The following is a 21,388-nucleotide window of genomic DNA, read 5'->3' as shown; positions in this document are numbered from 1 at the left end:
ATTTTTTTATAAGAATAAAAATAAAGCTTAAAAAATTCACAACCTTTTGAAAAAAGTGTGTGTGAAATCAGGAATTTTTGGCAACAACAATTACAAAAAAAATCATTGCAACTTCCTGGAGGGACTGTGATTAGATTTCTTTCTAATTGGTAAATGTACAGTTTTAATATTTCTCTGCCTAATGCTACAAATGCTTAATAAAAAAGATGGATATTTAAAAGTGACATTGGAAAAAAAAAACGCAAAAAAATGGAGGAGACGATGTAAAGTCATTATTTCTCTTTCATGTCGCCTCATTTTTTGATTCGATGACAGAAAAATCTATTTCTATTTGTAATTCATCACTAAAAAAGCAGAAACTCTAAACCTCCGGTATTTATTTCAGTAATGTCACTTCATTGTTCCACTTCTGTTGCTGTTTGCATGTCGTAGTTGTCGCAGCGTCTGTGTTTGACTAATCCAACTCGACTCCACAACTTCCTGAAACGGCAGGAAGTGAGATTAGAATTCAGGTTTAACTCATGGTTCCTTTTGGGCTTAATAAGACTTTTATTCCCAGAGACGATTTACTGAAAACCTTTGGCATATTTGAAAAAGTTAATGAGGTTAAAAAGCAATAAAAACATTGATGAGTAGCTAGATTTCTGCAGCTTTACTTCTGCGCTGGAGCAAAACAAAATGGCCAATGTGTGGTTGGATGTTTCCAAACAACAACGCTCTTCCTGTTTGCTCTTTTCCAGTTGGTGATGGAGTACTGTTTGGGTTCAGCCTCCGACCTGCTAGAAGGTACAAGGGAACAAAACATTTATCGAGATTTCGCTGCGTTTTCAGTCTGTCGTTTATGCAAATGTAAAAATTCTCTCCACAGTCCACAAGAAACCCCTCCAAGAGGTGGAAATAGCTGCCATTACCCACGGTGCTTTGCAGGGACTGGTCTACCTTCACTCTCACAACATGATTCACAGGTGAACCTCGCTTCTCTTCAGCCGCCCCGCTCTCCGCGCCCACGCTTCTGACGAGAGGCATAAGCGGTTCTGATAACAAAGCTTATGCAACACTGTTTATACTGCAGCGACATCTCATCTCTTCCTCGGTTTTTCTGTTTTTCTTCCATCTGATGCTTTCTGCCTGTCAGGGATGTGAAAGCAGGAAACATCTTGCTAACAGAACCAGGTCAGGTCAAACTGGGAGACTTCGGCTCTGCTTCTATTGTTGCCCCGGCCAACTCCTTCGTGGGAACACCTTACTGGTAAAACAACCACGGCGCACTTATTTAAATGTTTCATACACACCAGGGTTGAAACGATTAATCGTGATTAACAAATCGTTGAAATAACCAACTAATTCTGTTTATGTACACAGAATAAAAAGAGACAACTTCTCTTGTTTTACATCAGTTAGATGGAATTACCAAAGTTATTTCAATTCACCAAATGCCAGAAAATGTGGCAAGAAAATGTTTTATTAAACAACTTTCTTTGAATTCAGAAGTTTACATACATTTGGTTGGTAATCAGGGATGAACTGAGTCTAACCTGCAGTCGAAAACTTGCACCAGTGCAAAAAGCTAGTGTACAGTAAGGCTGCAACTGACGATTACTTTTGATTAATCAATCGATTATCCTGATTAATCGATTAATCAAATAAAAACGTTCTACATGTTTTTATTTAAACTTTTTTATGCAATATTAGAAATGCATTAAAAATGCAAATGAACAAATCAAGTTTTCTTTTAAATAACAAAATAAACATTCAATGTCTGAAATGCAACAATACACCATTCCTTGACTCTAATAAACTCGTACATCTTGCTAATAAGTTAGCTTTAAGTTAGTTTTGTCTTATTTCATATGTATGAAGATATTTCCACTAGAAACTAGAGTTTGTGTTTTTGCAGTGTGTTTTTTTAAGAAGGAACTGGAAAATGTTATTTGTACTTTAAATATTAGAATCGTGTATTTTTTGGGGGAGGGTTATCAGCAGAAATTCCAACTTTTTGCCAACATGCTGTGGCAAAAATAAAGCTTTACATAATTCACAACCTTTTGAAAAAAGTGACATGAAATCACAAATAAAACACTGCGACTTCCTGAAGGGAAAAGCAAGTAAACAAATAAATTCCTCTTTTAAATAACAAAATAAATATTTAATGTCTAAAATGCAACAACACACCACTCCTCTAGGAACTGCTCGATCATTTAATGATTATCAGTTAATGGTTAGGTTAATAGTTAGTTTATAATTATTTGAATAATCGATTAATTGTAGTGAATCTCATTAATCGTTTCAGCCCTGCTCTAGACGTCTCCTTCATTAAATCAAGAACATTTACAATCCTCAGTTTCCTCTTCCTGAGACTCTTATGACAGTCAGAGCCGCTGTAACACTGACTGCTAGAGGAGATTCTTCCTGCCTCTGTTTATCACAATCTACAACTCTGAAGAAAATTGTAGAATATAAGTTGCAACATTTCATTTCCCTCTGAATTGAATAAAATATTTTTGAGTTTGAATATTGTCAGTCGATGTTTTTCAGACTCTGGAAACGGATTTGCCTGGAGATGCAGCTCTCCGTTGCTCCACAACCAAATGGAAACAAAAGAATGGAAATGTTGTTTTCTCTGTGCAGGATGGCGCCTGAGGTGATCCTCGCCATGGATGAGGGACAGTACGACGGGAAGGTGGATGTGTGGTCACTTGGCATTACCTGCATAGAGCTGGGTAAGAGGAAAACTCCTGTTAGCGTGTTAAGGACAGAAATTCAACAAGCTGAAACCATTTCCTCTTTCTTGATGCTTCGCAGCGGAGAGGAAGCCGCCGCTGTTCAACATGAATGCTATGAGTGCCTTATACCACATCGCCCAGAACGAGAGCCCTGTGTTGCAGTCGAATCACTGGTGAGAAAAAGATTTCACAACCATAAACCTTAACACCTTTTGCAAAGTTTTAGAACAGTGGTTCTTAACCTGGGTTCGATCGAACCCCAGGGGTTCCATGAGTCGGTCTCAGGGGTTCGGCGGAGCCACTGCCGCGGAGGTAAAGACACACTTGTGTAAAGTCGTGAAGACGCCCTGCTTTGCCATCACTTGCTGYAGAGGATCACGTTACATTGCTTAGCCAATCAGAGCTGCGGAGGAGCCCTGATTGAAGGAGTTCCACTCTCAGCATGGATTTGAACTTGTGTCTTTAATTACTTCAGCAAAGCTCAATTTTTACCAAATTCTGCAGCCTTTGGTGTACTTCTAAATCTGCTCCTTAGTCACATCTTTTCGGGGTTGCTACTGCCTCTAGTGGTGTGGGGGTGGTAACACAACTAATATAATTACATTACTAAATCAGAATACCACAGAGTCTTTATTATTTATTATTAATTTTTCATTCTCTTAAGAGCGTAGAGCTAATTAAATGATCTAAAGAAAACCTTAAAGTGGTTCCAGTTTCTCTCGATGGCCAACCTGTTGAAACTGTGGCAAATTTTAAATACCTTGGGTCGTTCCTGGACAGTCAGCTCAACTTTGCTGAAAACACTGACTATATTTTGAAGAACTGTTCTCAGAGACTCCACCTTTTAAGAAGACTTTGTGATCTATGTCTTGAATTTGGAAAAAAAAAAATTTTATCACTACAGAAGGGTTCAGTGAAAGCACTTATGAAACTGGTGGGTTTGGTACCTCAAGAAAGGTTAAGAACCACTGGTTTAGATTAATAAAAAACGTAAAATGTGGTTAGAATATTTTTGCTGCCCTGAGATAATTAAGTCTTTGCTTCCACATTTTTTCCACCTGATTCATTGTTTTCTCATGGGCCTCTACTGTTCAGAGGAAATTGTTGGAGATTGTCTTACAAGTTATATTTGATTTAGAGAAAACTTTTAAGCCCTTTTCATCCTTTATATCATGATTATTGTAAAAAGATGGGATAACTTTATTATGTTTTAGAGCTTTATGTATAGAGCAGGTTAAGAACAATAAGCACTGTACAGAGAAACTGAAGCATAAATTAGTAACAGAATAGGCAGCAAGAATTACCGTATATTATGGACTTTACATTACATCAGTCAAAAAATGTCATTAAGAGGAAACCAGCCAAACTATGGGGGAAAAGCAATTGTAGGCCGGAAAATACAACAAATCAAAAGAGCGAGTAAAATAAATTGAATGGTCACTCTGAATCTGAAGCCTCAGATCTTAAATTTCTTAAAGCTAAATTTTAATGTTCAGTGTTGCAGCATTCCACAGTTTGGGAGCTTCAACTCCTCTGCATAACCTGCATCCAGCCTCGAATCGAACAAAGAACAATTACTGAGCCTCTTTGAGACCAAGAACATTGAAATTAATTCAGAACTGGAATTGGATCCGATTAACTGAAACCAAACCGGGATAATCGCTGTCTTGTTCGTTGGCTCTGGGTAAAAATTGAGCAAAGAGAAACAGGACGTAGAAGTTACCAGTGTTCTTCAGTGGAAAATAAATCTGATACTCGACAGCGTCTTTAAACCTTTTTGAACTGCTACTAAATCATGATTTTTATTTGTTTTCTGTTCCAGGTCGGATTATTTCCGCAATTTTGTGGACTCCTGTTTGCAAAAGCTGGCCCAGGACAGACCTACCTCTGATGTGCTGCTGAAGGTACGGACAGTCAGAGGAAAGAGGCAGGCAGAGTCTTCAGATTGGTTTTCTAACCGAGAAATTAGAAGATTTGACAGAAAATGCCTTTAATTGTAGGATATTTTATTTTAATACATCTAGGGCTGAAGCGATTAATCATGATTAATCGATTGTTAAAATAATTGTCAAATAATTTAGAAATTGATTAATCATTAACTGACTCGCAAAAAGGCCATTTGGTGACAAAAAGAACACATTAAGCCAAAACTGTACAAAATGTAAACATTTTGCATTTAAGGTATAAACATTTGTGAATATGTTTTATCTTGGTTCAGATTCAGTAAATGGAAAGCTGGGCTATTGCATGTTAGACGATAAAATGTTTATTTTCTTATTTAAATATGGAACCAAATTGTTTGCATATTTACTGTTTTTCTAATGTTGAATACAAGAAAGGTTTAAGTGATTAAATAAAAAATCTGTAATTTTTAACCGATTATTTCTAAAAATAATAATAATAATAAAAATAATAATAATAATAATCAATTACCAAAATAGTTAGTTGCAGCCCTAAATTCATATTTTTTACATTACAAAATATATATAATTTATATTTTGGGCCAATTAAACAAGCCCAGGAGTCAAACTTTGTCCTAAAGAGTAATTTAATTTAATTATTCCTACATGATTTTGTCACTGAGCTCTGAATCATAAACGGTAAAATCTTGAAATTTTCCAGATTCGCTCATAAACTGTGGATTCTCCTGTTGGAAACGTAAAGCTGTTGTTTCATTCCGTCTCCGCTCTGTCCCGCCGCCCAGCACCATTTCCTATGCAGGGAGCGTCCCATGACGGTGGTGATGGATCTGATCGCGCGAACCAAGGACGCCGTCCGCGAGCTCGACAACCTGCAGTACCGCAAGATGAAGAAAATCCTGTTTCACGAGGCTCACAACGGTCCGGCACCAGAAGGAGGGGATGAGGAAGAGGTGAGGCCGAGAAGACGCGCTGCGTTTGTTCACACCTTCATCCGTTTATTGTCCGTTCAGCCAAGCCTCCCGCAAATCAGTTACTCAATCGCATCATAAATTAAAATGAGCGATAATCTCCATTCGGAGGTTTTCACTAACCCTTTAATATTGTTGAAGAGCCGTCATTTTGAGAAATTAAGCAAATGTTTGACATCAAGTGCAAAATAACTGGTACCTGCACCTTTTGCCCGTTTTCCAGGTCTTTTTTTTTTTTTTGAAATCCAATTTTGTTTTCTATTTTAATTATTAGTGTTGTATTTTGAATATTTTAAATGTCTTCCATGTAAGATATACCAATGTTAAATGTTCTTTAGAAATTGTGTACCTGCATTAATAAACCATTATGTTAGTAGAAAATGGTTTATAAATGATAATGTTTTTATTTATTGGGATAATTTATGGAATAATTTATCACAATTTTAATTTATCATAAAAATATGATCTGTTAGTTTATTTTTCATCCACTCATGTTACCTATAACTTATGAAATATAAATTAATTTCAAAGTGAAAGTTTGTACATATAATTTTAAAAATATTAACTGAAATAACAGAACTTGAAATTGTGTTTTGGATTTTTGACATAAAATCTTGTAGGAGGAGCAGGAAGCTCACGGCGCTAAATGCTAAACATTAATCGTGAAGAAAAGTTGTTTTGATTTGTTGTTCCAGGAAAAAAACTGACTATAAGAGGCCCAACGTCTCTGAAATCAACCAGTGCAATCTGCTGTGAAACATAATATTTATGTTCATCCCTGCAGCTCGAATGTTTAAATCCAGAGTTTCCCTTTGCTTCCTCCAGGATGTGGAAGGGTACATGCTGCGAACCGGCACCGTGAACAGCATGGAGAGCTCCCACTCCCTGCCGTCCATGTCGATCAGCGCCAGCTCCCAGAGCAGCTCCGTCAACAGCCTGGCCGACGGCTCGGACGACAGCGGCGAGATGGCCATGATGCAGGAGGGCGAGCACACAGTCACCTCCAACAGCTCTGTCCTGCACAAACCTCTGGTCAGACACGCCGCTCTTTATTTTAGAATATAAATCACTAAACAAGACCACAAAGCCCCAAAACACTACACTAGCATGTTGGTGCAACATCCTTTAGTTATAATATTTAGGGTTTTTTGTACATTTAATGTCTGTTAAAAATTAAAACCAAACAGTTTTGGCTAATTTTGACTTTTAAGAAACTGCACCCCCTACAGGAAATGTGAAGTAATAGCAACACAAAGTTACACTTCTACATGCAAGGGAGGAAATGTTATTGTTTCTACCTTCACAGTAGAGTTATTAAGCTGCAGATATGCAAAATGAAGCAGCAACAAAATAAATTATTATTCACCAAAAACAATGATTTGAGGCACTCTGAACTGGAGAAGACGGATCAGAAGACCCAGTTTGGACATCAAGGAGGTTCTTATGTGAAGAAATGTATTTAAATTTGCACATTGGGTTTACATTACTTAATCTGGGTGGTTGGGTAGATATGACAGCAAAAGCAAAAAACAGTAAAAGTCAGTAAGCGGGATAATTTGGCATCATTTGTCTGTATTGAAGTTTAAAATAATATAAGTAAGAATTCATCTTTTTAATTGGCGTCTTTAAATTCAATATAAATTTCCTAGTATTCACAGAATTAGGGAGCGAATAGCTGAAATCCATTAACACTTGAGAACCCCTATAATCTGTAAAAATGCTTAGAACTGACTACTTTAACAGTTCAAGCGACAAATGTACCTTTACATGAAATTAATATGAAAAGTGGGAACTGCCTTAGCACTAGCGCAGAAGCTAACATCCACAACTTTAGATTATCTCAGTGCTTCAGCCAATCAGCACCAAGAAAAATAAATAACGCTTCTGGATTGGCTGCCAATAGTGTTTCGTCTTCCCAGCTGCAGTTGGGAAGACTGCAGCTTCCACAAAAAAATGTGTAAATAATTTGGAGTTCAACAGAAAATTGACGTCCAGTCAGACATTTAAGGCCAATTCAGAAACATTACACGACTCAAACTTTACCTGCTAACAGCACAAAAGCCAAGATGTTTTATTTTTAATCCTAGAGGCTGAATAAAACGGTTTAAAAACTTTTTCCGTCTCCGTTTTGTAGAGCCACGACAACATCTACGACGATCCCTATCAGCCAGAGGTCGACTCTCAACGAGAAGCTTCGTCTGGCGGCGGCGGCGGAGGAGGAGGAGGAGGTGGCGGCGGCGGAGGGGGAGGCGGCGGCAGACGTCGACGGCGAGACCACTTTGCCACCATCAGAACCGCCTCGCTGGTGACCCGTCAGATCCAGGAACACGAGCAGGGCTCGGCTCTTAGGGAGCAGATGTCTGGGTGAGACCACGAAACGCTTTACATGTCTTGTTTTTGGGAAGGTTGAATACTTTAGACGGGGTGTCTACACATCCTTAAAAAGTCTTAAATTCACTCACCCAAAATTAAGACCTAAAAAAAAACAAACACTTAAATTTATACATGTAAAATTAAGGCCTTAAAAAATTATTAATTTAAGAACTGAAGTGGTTGTGGCTACTGCTAACTAGCTGCTAATATGCCCTTGCTAAAAGTATAAAATGTCTGTATATAAAATCCAGGCCATAAAATGTCTTAAATCTAGTTTAAAAAAGTAAGTTGGCCTTAAATACGTTCATCAAACTTCTTAAATTTCGTCATGGCAGAACTCATATCATATTTTCTACGTCTTTTTTTCCTTGTGGGATTTTTGTGTCAAAGTTTGAGTTACATCTTCCTTTGGTTCTGTGACTCACTGCTAACACTCCCTTGCTAGCTAGCTAGCTATGATATTTCCATCCCCAGTTGGTTTGATGAAGTTTGTACATTTCTTTGGAGATACAGGTCTTAAATTGCATTCATAATGTAATTTTAAAAGTCTGAAAGTCTCAAATTTGTGTTGGTGAAACCTCCAGAAACCCCGTTAATTACATCAGAGTGGGAGGAAAAGAAAAAGCTAAACTTCTTCCTGCCGAGTGATTTTGATGCGCTGGGTCTCATCGCAGGTATAAACGGATGCGGCGGCAGCATCAGAAGCAGCTGATGGGTCTGGAGAACAAGCTGAAGTCCGAGATGGACGAGCACCAACTGAGGCTGGATAAGGAGCTGGAGAACCAGAGGAACAATTTCTCCATGGAGCTGGAAAAACTGTCCAAGAAGCACCAGGCTGTCCTGGAGAAGGAGGTGAGCTTAGAGCAGCCGGGTGACGCGACGCAAACCGCTGCAGTGCCTCTGATGGAGACGTTCTGGTTTGTTTAGACGAAGGCGGTCCTGACGGAGGAGAAGAAGTTCCAGCAGCACATTCTGGGTCAACAGAAGAAGGAGCTGACCGGCCTGCTGGATTCCCAGAAGCGACAGTACCGACAGCGCAAGGAGCAGCTGAAAGAGGTTAAACGCCTGTCGCAGTAACCAATCAGTCTGTTTGCAAAATGTATCATCTTTCTCTCTTTCCTTCAAAATCCGAATGACAAAAGTCTTCGATTTGGTGTTTTGGTCTCAACTAGCCAATTTATTTGAAGGATAGTTTTGTGTAGAGGGACTTAATTCATTTTATTTGTTGCTTCTCCTTATTTGTTTTAGATATTTAAAATGTCTTCCAGTGTTAAATGTTCATTAGAATTTAAAGTTTATTGATCCTTGTGTTCTTGGATTATTATTCCATTACCATTATAATACCTATAAACCGTCTCAAAACGACAATATTACTGTTAAAAGCAAAAGTTATCGTCCGGTAAAATGTGTTACGGTAACAGGCCGAGCCGAAGACGCTTCGACACGAGCAAAACCAAACCAGATGGTCACTTTTTGAGAACGTTTCCCACTTATCTGGCAGCTTCATAAAGAAAACGATTCCTTTACTTGCCATGTAGAGCCACGCTGCTATTTATATGAAAATATAAAGATAATTTTTTATTTTGTTGACTTTTTATAATGCAAAGTAAAAAACAACTCTGTTTTGAAGTTTGGCCGAATCCAGTAATAACAAAAAGAATCAAAATGTGGAATATCGTCTGTGATGTTATTATTGAGGTATTTAATAATGTATATAATATTTTTTGGAAAATGTCGCCCACTCCTGGTGAGAAGTAATCAAATCTCTCTTATATTGGACAATTAATTAATTTTACATAATTGCCCCAGTATGAGAGATGGTTTGTTAAATACATATTTTGTCCTATTTTATGACTGTTAAAAACTGAACGACATATTTATTCCAGTTTTAGTCGTTTATTCATCTTTTGGAAACTGCAGTGCACCAAAAATGACGCAGAAAAACCGATGAAGAACAACTCAAAACCGCTCATCGCATTATTTTTCCTCTTTTTTTTTTCTTCTTTTCATTATGGCGGCCCGTTGTCATAGCAACCGACAGACTATGTCGATTGCTATGGGGCTAGTGGGGCTGCTCTATCAGCCCCACTAGCTGATAGAGCGGATATTGCTTTCAGATGTATCAGGACTAAAAAACAAAAACATTTCCCTCACAAATGAACAGAATATTCAGTCCGTTTCAGTTTTACATCTTCAGATTTGGTGTTCATTTTGCGATTATTAATAAGTGAAGTGATCATCTGAACTTTAACTGTGGTTGATTAGCTAATTTAAACATCTGCGCTACCGATGTCAGAGAGTTGCTGTGTGGGTCGCCTTATTGTTTTTAACTCAACCAAATTCTGCAGCACACCTACCTGTTAAGATTGTCAAAGTCAGGCTAGCGTAGCTGACCTACTTCCCTCTCTATTCGTTTTGCAATTTCTCCGTAGGAACTGAACGAGAACCAGTCGACGCCGAAGCGAGAGAAGCAGGAGTGGCTGGTGCACCAGAAGGAGTGCATGCAGCAGCTGCAGGCGGAGGAAGAAGCCGGCCTGCTGCGGAGGCAGCGGCAGTATTATGAGCTGCAGAGTCGCCAGTACAAGAGGAAGATGCTGCTCGGACGCCACAACCTGGAGCAGGATCTGCTCAGAGAGGTATCACCCCTGACCGGGAGCCCCAATGTAATCCTGGTACTTTTACATAAATCCAATGAATGGGTACCATCACTGCTGATGGTAAATAGTGATTTGATTCAGATCAGTTGGCGTGCGAATGATAAGGAAGATTTTTTTTTTTAAATTAACATATATGTATGTATGTATTGCAAATTTTTAAGTAATGCTGACTTCCACCCACAGGTGGCGGTATTTCTCCTACCTCACTGCTGTTTCAGCAGTACTTCATGTTGACAGTTTTTACAAAAACAGAAATTTAGATTCTTAAAATGTTTGCGTGACTTTATTCTCCTAAAATTACGATTCTTGTAATATTATGATTTGTCGTATTTCAACTTTATTGTCTTATGACTTCTTTCTTGTTATATTATTATTATTATTTTATTCTCGGATTAAAATTTTTTTAAAATGTTTTGGTAATTTTATGTCTTTATTCTTGTGCTATAACCCCAACTTGTAAAATTTGAACTTTATTATCGTACAACTGTTTTCTCATAATAGTATTTAATTTTTTTTTGTAATCACAGCCCCACTGGCGTCCGTCGACTTTAGTCTCGCAATATTTGTAATAATTGAACTTTGTTCTAATATTATTACCACTTTATTGTCGTACGGCTGTTTTCTTGTAATAATATTGTAGTTTAGCCCAATGATTCAGTTGTGGTGTTGACCTGAAGTCCAAATAAACAGAAGCTGTAAACGCTCTTTTAAACAAGATGGTGGCTTGTGGCTCCATGGAAACCCAAGTATCAGTGAAAAACCATCCTGATTTTCTAACGTTGACCCTTGACTCACCAGCGTTGCTCCTCTTCCTGTCTGTCTTGTTCAGGAGCTGAACAAGAAGCAGACCCTGAAGGACCTGGAGTGCGCCATGCTGCTGCGGCACCACGAGTCGACGCAGGAGCTGGAGTTCCGGCAGCTGGGCGTGGTGCAGCGGACGCGCGCCGACCTGATCCGCACGCAGCATCAGACTGAGCTCACCAACCAGATGGAGTACAACAAGCGGCGCGAGCAGGAGCTGCGGCAGAAACACGCCGTGGAGGTCCGCCAGCAGCCCAAAAGCCTCAAAGTGAGTGAGGGCCGGGACGGCGAGGAGGAGCCGGGGGGGCGGGGCTTAGAGCCCGACGACGTGGAGGAGTGTGAGGATGAGCCGGACGGAGCCGCAGAGCTCCGAGACGACGAGGCGTTTAGAGAGGAAGGGAAAGAAAGTGAAGAGAGAGAGGTAGAGGGGGTGCAGTGGGCGTACGAGGGCGATCAAAGCGAGGCGTGTCACGTTGAGTCTGATGAAGAGGAGGAGGAAGAAGAGGGCCGCGGCATGGCCGACGGATGTCCGTCCGAGCTGGATGACCTGACAGAGTTCTACTTCCCTGACGCGCCGCAGGAGCTGGACACGGTCGGCGCCGCGGCCCCGCCTCCCCCGCCGCAGTCCTCTCTCCCCTCCCTGTTCTCCCACGCCGTCTGCCTGCTGCTCTCGCTCTCTGCCGCCGCGCAGCCGTCCAACCTGACGCTGCTGCTGCTCTCAGTCTTCCTGCTGTCGCTGCGCCGCTCGCCGCCGCTGCCCTCGCTGGCGTCCGTCGTGCTGTCGGCCGAGCTCGCCTTCCTGGCGCTCTTCTTCTCCTACCTGCTGCTGCGCTCCTGCTGCGCTCTCTCCCTGTCCTCTTTCCTGTGGCTCAGCCTGTGGGGCGGCGGCGTCTTTAGCCTGGCGCTCGCCATCAGCCTGGGGCTCTACTACATCCCCTTCATCCTGGTCTCCGCCTCCTTCCTCAGCTCCCCCGCCATCTTCCTTTCTCTCTTTCTGCTCGTCGCGCTTGCCGTTCGGCCGGCGCGGAGCTTCCTCCAGCGGGCGCCGCGGAAGCTCAACCGCCTGTGCATGCGCGTGCTGTTCCGCTTGCCCCGCCCCCTTTTCGCCATGCTGCAGTCGGTTCTGGGCGGCGTGGCGGAGCGGAACCTTTACGAAATGTTCCCCAAAGCCGGGCGCAACTGGGGCGTCCGCCAGTCGCGGATCCCTGTCCCTTTGAAAAGCTTGCCATCCGAGCATCATGCCCGCCGCCATTGCCACGGCAACTCGCGCCTGGCGACGCTGCTGCTTTGGGTCGGGCGATTCGGGAGACGGCCGCTGGGGGTCCTCGCGGACTTTGCCAACACCGTGATCCTGAAACTCGCCAGGCGTGTCGTTACGAACCTCCCGTCGCGTGTCCGGGTCAAACTCCGAACCCTGGGGCTCCTGAGGAAAGAGCTGCCCAGCCGGTTGCCACGGTTACTGCCGCGGGAGGTCCGGGAGAGGAGGCAGAGGGAGAGGAGGAGGAGGAAGATGAGGGAGGAGAGGATGAGGATGTATCGCGAGGAAACGAGATGGGAGTGTGGCTTGAGGCGAACCGCATCCGGCAGGTTTGAGAGAGGGAAACTCCGACCGTGGAGATAACAGGAAGTGACCCGGTTCTGGTTCCTGCAAAAACACAACAACTTAACAAGGATCATTGGTTTAGTTTCTAGTGCAAATATCTTGGTACACTTCAAAAATAACTTTTCAGCAGGAATTAGGAGTAGGAGCTGGGTTTAGTAAATAATTCATTGTTATTTTATGTGAAATGATCGGCCATTTTGGCTTAAAATCTGTGAATAATGTTGATGAAAAGTTACTTTTAGCCGTTTTTGTCTTATTTCAAATGTTCTAAGATATATTTGCACTGGAAAGACCAAAATACTAAAAAGACTTTATAACTGTTGTGTTTTTGCAGTGTATCTCCAGCTAATCCAGAGATTATCCCCATTCCTCATTGTGCTTTTTGTAAAAGTTCCTTAAACCGCCATCAGTTTTATTACTTTGTTCTTAATTTCTAAGAAGAATCTTTTTATGGTTATTTTAAGACCGTTTTCTTTTAATTTTTAAATCTTTTTTTATTTTGTTTTTCTTTATAATCGTCTCGTTTGAATGTGTGCCGAGAACAAATACTTCAGTGTTAACGACGCTCCGTGAATGAAACTCCTTTATGCAAAAAAAAAAAAAACAATTTAAAAAGCTGTGAAAAATAATTTAAATTTAAAAAAGGTTTTATGATTTCAGAAGGGTTTCACTAACGTCGCCCTCAACACTAGCTAATCGAAGTGCAATAAACGGCGGCGGCCATATTTACCGTCGCTTCCAATCAAATCCGTCTGTTATTGATGGAAAGAAACAGAGAAATCCAACCTTTTTGAATTTTAATTAGCTTTTTTGTGGGGAAAACGGAAACAGGCCCACAGCATTACTGGTCCTCCTCCATGCCTTCATACACATCACTCCTAATCTAAATATGGCTGTTTTCTACAAGCTACTTCCTGTTTTATTAGGACCAACACAAACTGCCCTTACTGGAATTTCATGTTTTCTTGTCTTTCCCATTTTGAAGCGTGATTAAGGGAAGCAGTTACAGTTATTCAAGAATCAGGGATTAATTACCACCACAACTAAAAACACGATTTATAATTTTGTTTTCTGTGAATTTGGTAAAACTAATTTCTTACCATTGGAATCCCGAATAAAAGTGTTTAAATTAAAGGTTGGATTTCTCTCTGCAGTAATAAGAGACTCATTTAAAGTCATGAAAATAAACCAGTAGTGCCAATAAAACGGTCTATTAAAAACCAGAATGTTGAATAGTTTAAGGCTGTTGATTTTTCTAGAAATTCTGGTTTCAGTTTTTTGAACCATTTCGTACATAAAGCTGCTGAAATCAGCCATCTTTCAGTCGCATTTAGTTTTGCTACCTTATTGCGCTCGATGCAATAGTCTTGATATGATTTACCGTGTAAACATTTCCCTTTTTAAAAAGAAAAGTGCCTCCTTTGCACAAGTCTTAGTCTGTTGTGAAGAGACGAAGTAGAGCAGAAAACAAAGATATCTCTTAAGTAATACTTAAAGCATAATATAATAAAATTATATTTAATATATCAGCTTGATATAGAACTTTATTGAAGCCATATTTAGTTGACAATCTTTGGCGAAATGCAGGGCTGGATTGATGAAACACGAATGTGAAAAACGGAGCAACTCAACGACCAAAAATATCCAGATTTATGGAACAAAATTTTATTTATTTTTTTCAATTAAAGTCTTTAAATTTTCCAAAAACAGTGCAGCTACTCTTCACCTCAAGTGACTTTTATTTTATTTTATTGGTATCAGGAACCAAAGATATTCAGCGACCGACCAAAACTGTTTTAAGAAGCTAAAACCAAAAAAATATGTTGGATTTTTTTTTTTTACACATTTTGCTTAAAAATAGCAAAAAAAACATTTTTTATCTTCTAACAGAAACACCAAAGTGCTCCAGTAAAAACAGGAAGTTTTATATCATTAGGGATAAAAATGAAGGAAAAACATTTAAGCCGTTTATTTACATGGAGGATTATAAAATAAAAACTTGTAGATGTGAAAAAGTCGAGTTTTATCAGTTTGTTGGATTGTAACTCGCTCAGTTTTCACCTGTTTTTCTGTTTACATGTTGCATTGTGTTTTTCCCAGTTTTATCACCCTGTTTGTTTTAATTTATGCAGTATTTTAAAGAGTACTGCTGCGTTCTGTACGGCTGTGTGCTCTAAAAAAAACATTTTATTTGTTAGATTTTCATTTGCACAGAAATAAATTGTTTTGTTTTGAAATCATTGTCTTTGTCTGTTTTTATGATTTTTTTTTCCCCCTTTCGTCTTTGTCACCTCATTTTTCTATTCTCCTTTTTTTGTTTTATTACCCAGAATCCTCATTCACTTCCTCCTGCATCATCAGACGTTTTCTGTCAATGTGTCACAGAAACGATCAATAATTCGCCAAAGTTATATCGATGACGTCTCTTAAAATTCGCATATAATTATATTTAGATTTGCACAGTATATTTATGTGAAAAAAATGTTTTACAGCTTTAATTTGTGGTATATATTAGCATAAATATATTCCACATTAAAAATATCTACATTTTTTGGTGAAGAAAACGTTTTCAACAAAATAAAGTATTTTGCAAAATTGCTACTCAAGAACTGTTTGATCTTAACAAATTAATTTGAAAAAATTAAAACGTGTATAAATTAGAATATTATTGAAAAGTTCATTTATTTCAGTAACTCAGTTCACTAAATAAAATATTTTAAAGCCTTTATTAATTCTGATGAGTTTCAGCTTTTTTCCTGACGTTTATCAGAGTATTTTTCTTCAACCAAGTAAAAAAAGTTTTTAATGTAGAAATTAAAATTATGCTTCGATGTTATTCTTTAAAGATGCTTCTAGACTGATAAATGTGCCGCATCGTTCTTGTATTTTCCAAAATCAGCAGATTAAAAATAACAGAACAAAGCTTGTCTACAAACAGGAGGTCTCACTTCAACATAAACTGTAAGTTTGGTGCATTTCTGGTGTTTTTTTCCATTTAATTAAGCAACAAGAGCTGAGAAATACATCAAAGTTGTACTCAAGTAAAAGTAACACTTTTTAGTGCCATTAGTATTTATTTTTTCCAAAACGTTAATGAATGTTATGGAAAATACTGTTAAAGTGAAATCCATTCAGCTGTGTTGGTGATCTTGTATAACGGCGTAAAAATGACTCGGAAGAAATAAAGCAGACATTTAGACGGTTATGATTCTAGAAAACAAAGTTCAGCAAATAAAGTTTTACATAATACTGGTTAGTATGACTTCCAGAAATGTGGCAGAAATCTCTGAAAAGATGTGAAAGGTGTAAAGACTTTGGAAGAAACAAATTGTGTTTTTGTACGTTTTAGTCAAAAATTATGGCAAATTATGGCCATCCTAAGAAAAGTATATATATATATATATATATATATATATATATATATTGGAATAAAGTCATAATATTACCAGAATAGTCTTAACAGAATAAAGTTGTAATATTTGCTTTCTTTTCAAAATATTGACCTTTTTCCAATAATGCTGAACTTACTCTCATAATATGACTTTTTTCTAGTAATATATTTATTTTTCAGCATGATCCCGATACTCCGTTAAAAATACTTTGCAATTATCAGGGGAGTTACATTTATTGGCATTCCAGCTGTTGAGCTTGTATTTTAATTACTGAATAGCTTTTTAAATAAAACGTATATATATATATATATATATATATATTTTTTTTATAACTTTGAGCTCCAAGCCTGAACTTTGACTAGGCTCCTCGGAAACGGTAATATTACCTCCAGCTAGAAGAAACGTATTAAAACTGAACATTTCCTCCACACCAAACATGTTGATGATGTTTTGTGTTTTCCAGATCTGAATCAGAACAGGAAAACAGGAAATGGTAACGCTTTCCAAGTTTCCATAAGATACAAATTTAAGTTAAAATATATGATATAGACAATCAGAGGAGGGTTTTACTATAAAACCATTATTTAAAACCATTATTTAAAGATTTTCTACAAAGCCAATCATAATGTTTGGTGTTTTGGTTCGTTTACCCATCAGATTATCAGCTTTCTATTTTCAGCAGAGCAGTTTTGGTTTTTGAGGGACTGACTGAGACCACAGACAGGTGGGTAATCACACACCTGCAGAGGTACGGCAACCCATCAACTCACATTACGGCAAGTTGTTGACGTGCAAAATAAGGAAGTAAACATTGCAAAATTAATGTCAAACGTCACCAGAATTCCATATTTAAAACGATTCTTTTGCTGCTTTTGCTTTTTTTTGACATGCTATGATTTTATAACTTTTTGAGTCAAGTTCTGCTTAAGGCCCCACATGACTTTGGACCGGCCCTGTCATTACAGAACTATAAGTTCAGGCAAAAAGAAAATAAAACTTATCAAACCAAAACTTACTGCAGGTAATTTATATAATAAGGAAAAGTTATTCCAGTAACAATATCCAGAGTCTTATTTTAGAACAAAGCTTGTCTACAAACAAGAGGTCTCACTCGAACATAAATGTGAGTAAAAGAGATATTACTCAATTAAAAAAATACTGTGCAGTAAAACTACTCAGATTTTTTTTATCCAAAAAGTTACTCAACTAGTAACTAGTTGAGTAACTAGTTGCTCAAATCATTCTGCAGAGATTTGAGTAACTGCAGTCTGCAGTGGTGGATTGTAGCTAGTTTGATTTGTAGCCTACTTCGTGTTGTAATACAGGTTCATATTAAGTGTTTTCTGGAGTGAACAGGTCAGAAAGTAATAATAAAAACTTAGAAATTTGCATTCATGATTTAAGGAGGGGAAGTGATTACTTTGGGTAGGTTTGGATCATTTTTACTCTTTAATAATCATTTATAAACTGTTATGTATTTATTTATCCAGGTTGATTTTCTCTCAAATTTGCTTGAGGCTAGACAAAAAAGCATTTAACAGAACAAAACAGTTGTGGATAGAAACACTGTTTTTGTCTGTATGTGTGTGGAAAAATAATACTCTGAAAAAAATAACTGAAAAAGTTAGAAACTTGGGGTGCTGTAGTGGCACAGGGGTGAAGCACAACCCGCCCATTGAGGCTGTAATCCTAATGCCGGTGGTCGTGGGTTCGATTCCCGGCCTGGTGACATTCACTGCATGTCCTCTCTCTCTCATAACCCTCCTTCCTGTCAAACTACCTTCAGATAAAGGCCAACAAAAACCTTTTAAAAATAAAAAAGTCAGAAACTTTTAAATGTAGAATACATTAGAGCTGGGTTGCTAGGTAACGGGCTGGGGTTGCTAGGTAACGACACGGTCGATCTAGCACTTTTTCATCAATATTAAGGAATTAAATAAGCTCCTATTTCTTACTGAAAAGTTACTTGTAAGTTGGTTTTGTCTTATTTAAAGTGCACCAAGATATTTGCACTAGAAACTAAACCAAAAATACTCAGTAAGATTTTGTGTTTTTGAAGTGTGATGACCTTAATAATAAAGTTGCTAATGAATAATCCGCTTAGTATTAATATCATAAATCAAGTAAAAGGTTCTGGAGTGATCAGGTTCTGCATTACAGACTGGATCTTCTTTTCCAAATCACTTTTATTAACCTGAAAGGTAAAGTTTATTCATTCCTGCGTTTTCTGAACCTCTGGAGCTTTTTGGGTTCTTTCAGCCGGTTTCTCTCATCTGCCCTTCAGTCCAAAGAGCTCCAGATAAAGCGCCAGTTCCAGGACACCTGTAAGATCCAGACCCGGCAGTACAAGGCCCTGCGGAACCACCTGCTGGAGAACACGCCCAAGTCGGAGCACAAGGCGGTTCTGAAGCGGCTGAAGGACGAACAGACCCGGAAGCTGGCCATCCTAGCCGAGCAGTACGACCACTCCATCAACGACATGCTGTCCACTCAGGCTGTGAGTCACTTCCTGTCCCACAGAACCCAGAACCTTTTGGGTTTAGAACACGGCCCAGGGGCCAAAGCCAGAAAGACACAAGTCAGGCGCAAGTTTCCACCAAAAACTCTGCGAAATTATGAGATTTTAGAAATTTTCTTGAAAAATTTTGGAAATTTCTGAACTTGAGAAATTTAAAAATTGTTAGAAACAGCTTGAAGATATTCTAGAAAAAATTTGGAGATTCATCTCAGAAGTTTTCTATGATTTGTTTATTTAGTGGGGTTTTTTTATTTCAGCATTGCAAAAGTATTTTTTTTTTTAACTTTTTGGGGGTTTTCTGAGTTTCAACTGGCCCAAAATGAAAATGTGTTTGACACGCCTGGTTTAACGTGAGGATCAGAGGCAGCAGGGGTCTGGAGTCGAACTTCATATTTCAATTTAGCAGCAGAGTTTCACTAAAACTTCATATAACTTTTCATATGTAACACGGCTATAATGCGAGTTTGTCTTAAAGGGGATCTATTAACTTTTTTTAAATTATTCTTCCATTTGGGACTCGAATGCTTCTCACATACCATAGATCGAAAATGCTTATGGTTGTTTACTTAGATCAATTAAAAGATTTTAAATAGTTTAAAATTATTTTTATTTTAGATTTAAAGGATTCTGCGAGTTTACCTTGAAAAAGTGAAACAAATAATCTTCATTGTTTGTTACGTTACCATAGTGACAATCTAATCTATTGCTAAGACTTTGATCTTCTCCCTCTCTCTTTCTTTTTAAAGAAAAAAATCAACCAATTATGATTGGCATCCACTAAGTCTGTATTTATGGGCCCCAAATTAAGTTCTGCCCAGGGCCCCATATGATCTTGCGCCAGCCCTGTTCAAAGCAGTTTAAAGTAGCACAGATGGGTCCCGTTCAATTCCAGTTTAAGGCATCAGTTGGGATTAAATGCCCCACATTGTAATCTACACATTTTAATCTGATTTAAATCCATCACAATTCAACAGGAAAAAGCAGAAATTAATTTTATTTGACATTTTCTCCACCCTGGATCTTTCAGGAACGCTCCCACCTTCACCTTTGTCGTCAAGCAGAGACAAAGCTTTGGGCTTTTTCCTGAATAATTTATTGTGAGAGGGTTGAAGAGGGGGAGGAAACTGTAATTACCTCACATGGCAGCGCGCCATTTAAGCTCAGTAAGCCAAATCCCTGCTGCCCTTGTTTGTGCCTCCAGTCAAGCTGAGCAGAAATATGAATAACCTCTGAGGTCAAAAACATATTTTTATTGAAACGATGCAAGAAGACGTAACATGTGTCTAATAGGTTAGATAACAGATACATTTTAGAGCTTCCAGACTTTCTTGTTATTTGGGTTATTTGGGTTATTAATGGAGGCGTACCATTAATTTTGTCTTTTTGTTCGTCTCTTGCTTTGACTCAGCATCACTACACCCGAACCAAAGTTTTGGTTTTGAAGATTTAATTTTTGGAAAATCTGGATTTGTTTTCCACCAATGAACTCCTTGGGTTTCCATAGTTCAGAGTGATGTCAGCACAAAAAGGGCAGCCATTTTGTTTTACAGCTTTTATTTAATTGGATTTTGAATTCAGATAATTTCTCCAGTCTACATTTTTTTATTGCAAGAATAAATAAGAACATTAAAAGAAAACAGTTGTACAAAAATAAAGTTGAAATAATACGAGAATAAAGTCAAATATAAGTTTTACAGATAATATTTAACAGAAAAATTTTATATTTTCATACATCAACACAGAATATCCTCATTGATCCATTTGAAGTATCCAAGTGTGGATAAAGTCTGGACATTAACACACAAAAACTACGAAAAAAAAAAAAAGTAAGATATTTTCAAATCAAATTTGAAATACAAGTAGAGAAGACGTCATTCTAGTCTTATTTTCCAGTCCATACATTTAAGTTACATAAGCAAAAATATTCTAATTTGTTTGTGTTACAAGCTCAAATAGCTGACTGCAGATAAAACATGTTTGACTGTAAAGATGAAAAAATGCAAAGTATTGTGGGTATTTATCTTCTAGTCTGACAGGAATTTTGAATTAAGCAGTTGAATCTTAACCAAGTTGAAAGTTTTGCCCCTTTTTTTCCTCTCCGTTTGTTTTTCTGTTTTATTCTTCAGAATACATTTTGTGTTTTTAACCCGACTTTCTCCGTCTTTTCTCTGTTAGTTGCGGTTGGACGAGACTCAGGAGGCGGAGTACAAGGTACTGCGGATGCAGCTGCAGCAGGAGCTGGAGCTGCTCAACGCCTATCAGAGCAAGATCAAGATCCACACCGACACGCAGCACGAGAGGGAGGTGAAGGACCTGGAGCAGAGGGTGTCCATCCGCCGCGCCCTGCTGGAGCAGAGGGTCAGCCTCCAACATTAGCAAGGCCTAAGAACATGTAACGCGCCGTAGCGCAGGACGTAGCGCGCTGTAGAAT

General features: G+C 38.6%; 1 protein-coding gene across 2 annotated transcripts in view; it reads left to right on the top strand.

Moving 5' to 3' along the window:
- The window catches only part of taok2b (TAO kinase 2b), a 35,107-nt gene that overhangs the window by 7,499 nt on the left and 6,220 nt on the right, over positions 1 to 21,388 (top strand). Inside the window, exons 5-19 of one of the 2 annotated variants that reach the window (XM_008436795.2) lie at positions 741 to 786; positions 869 to 965; positions 1,136 to 1,249; positions 2,629 to 2,720; positions 2,803 to 2,896; positions 4,546 to 4,627; positions 5,428 to 5,595; positions 6,439 to 6,645; positions 7,748 to 7,977; positions 8,661 to 8,838; positions 8,914 to 9,042; positions 10,419 to 10,622; positions 11,473 to 11,712; positions 18,724 to 18,936; positions 21,133 to 21,315. In XM_008436795.2, coding sequence (XP_008435017.1) covers positions 741 to 786; positions 869 to 965; positions 1,136 to 1,249; positions 2,629 to 2,720; positions 2,803 to 2,896; positions 4,546 to 4,627; positions 5,428 to 5,595; positions 6,439 to 6,645; positions 7,748 to 7,977; positions 8,661 to 8,838; positions 8,914 to 9,042; positions 10,419 to 10,622; positions 11,473 to 11,712; positions 18,724 to 18,936; positions 21,133 to 21,315 — 2,277 coding nt within the window. Of the gene's footprint in view, positions 1 to 740; positions 787 to 868; positions 966 to 1,135; positions 1,250 to 2,628; positions 2,721 to 2,802; positions 2,897 to 4,545; positions 4,628 to 5,427; positions 5,596 to 6,438; positions 6,646 to 7,747; positions 7,978 to 8,660; positions 8,839 to 8,913; positions 9,043 to 10,418; positions 10,623 to 11,472; positions 15,285 to 18,723; positions 18,937 to 21,132; positions 21,316 to 21,388 lie in introns of those variants that run through there. The other variant, XM_008436794.2, reaches the window with a different exon arrangement.

Source organism: Poecilia reticulata, linkage group LG19, assembly GCF_000633615.1.
Source record: "Poecilia reticulata strain Guanapo linkage group LG19, Guppy_female_1.0+MT, whole genome shotgun sequence".
Taxonomy (NCBI): domain Eukaryota; kingdom Metazoa; phylum Chordata; class Actinopteri; order Cyprinodontiformes; family Poeciliidae; genus Poecilia; species Poecilia reticulata.
The sequence above is the reverse complement of the archived record's forward strand: the minus strand, read 5'-3'. Positions and strand labels throughout refer to the sequence as shown.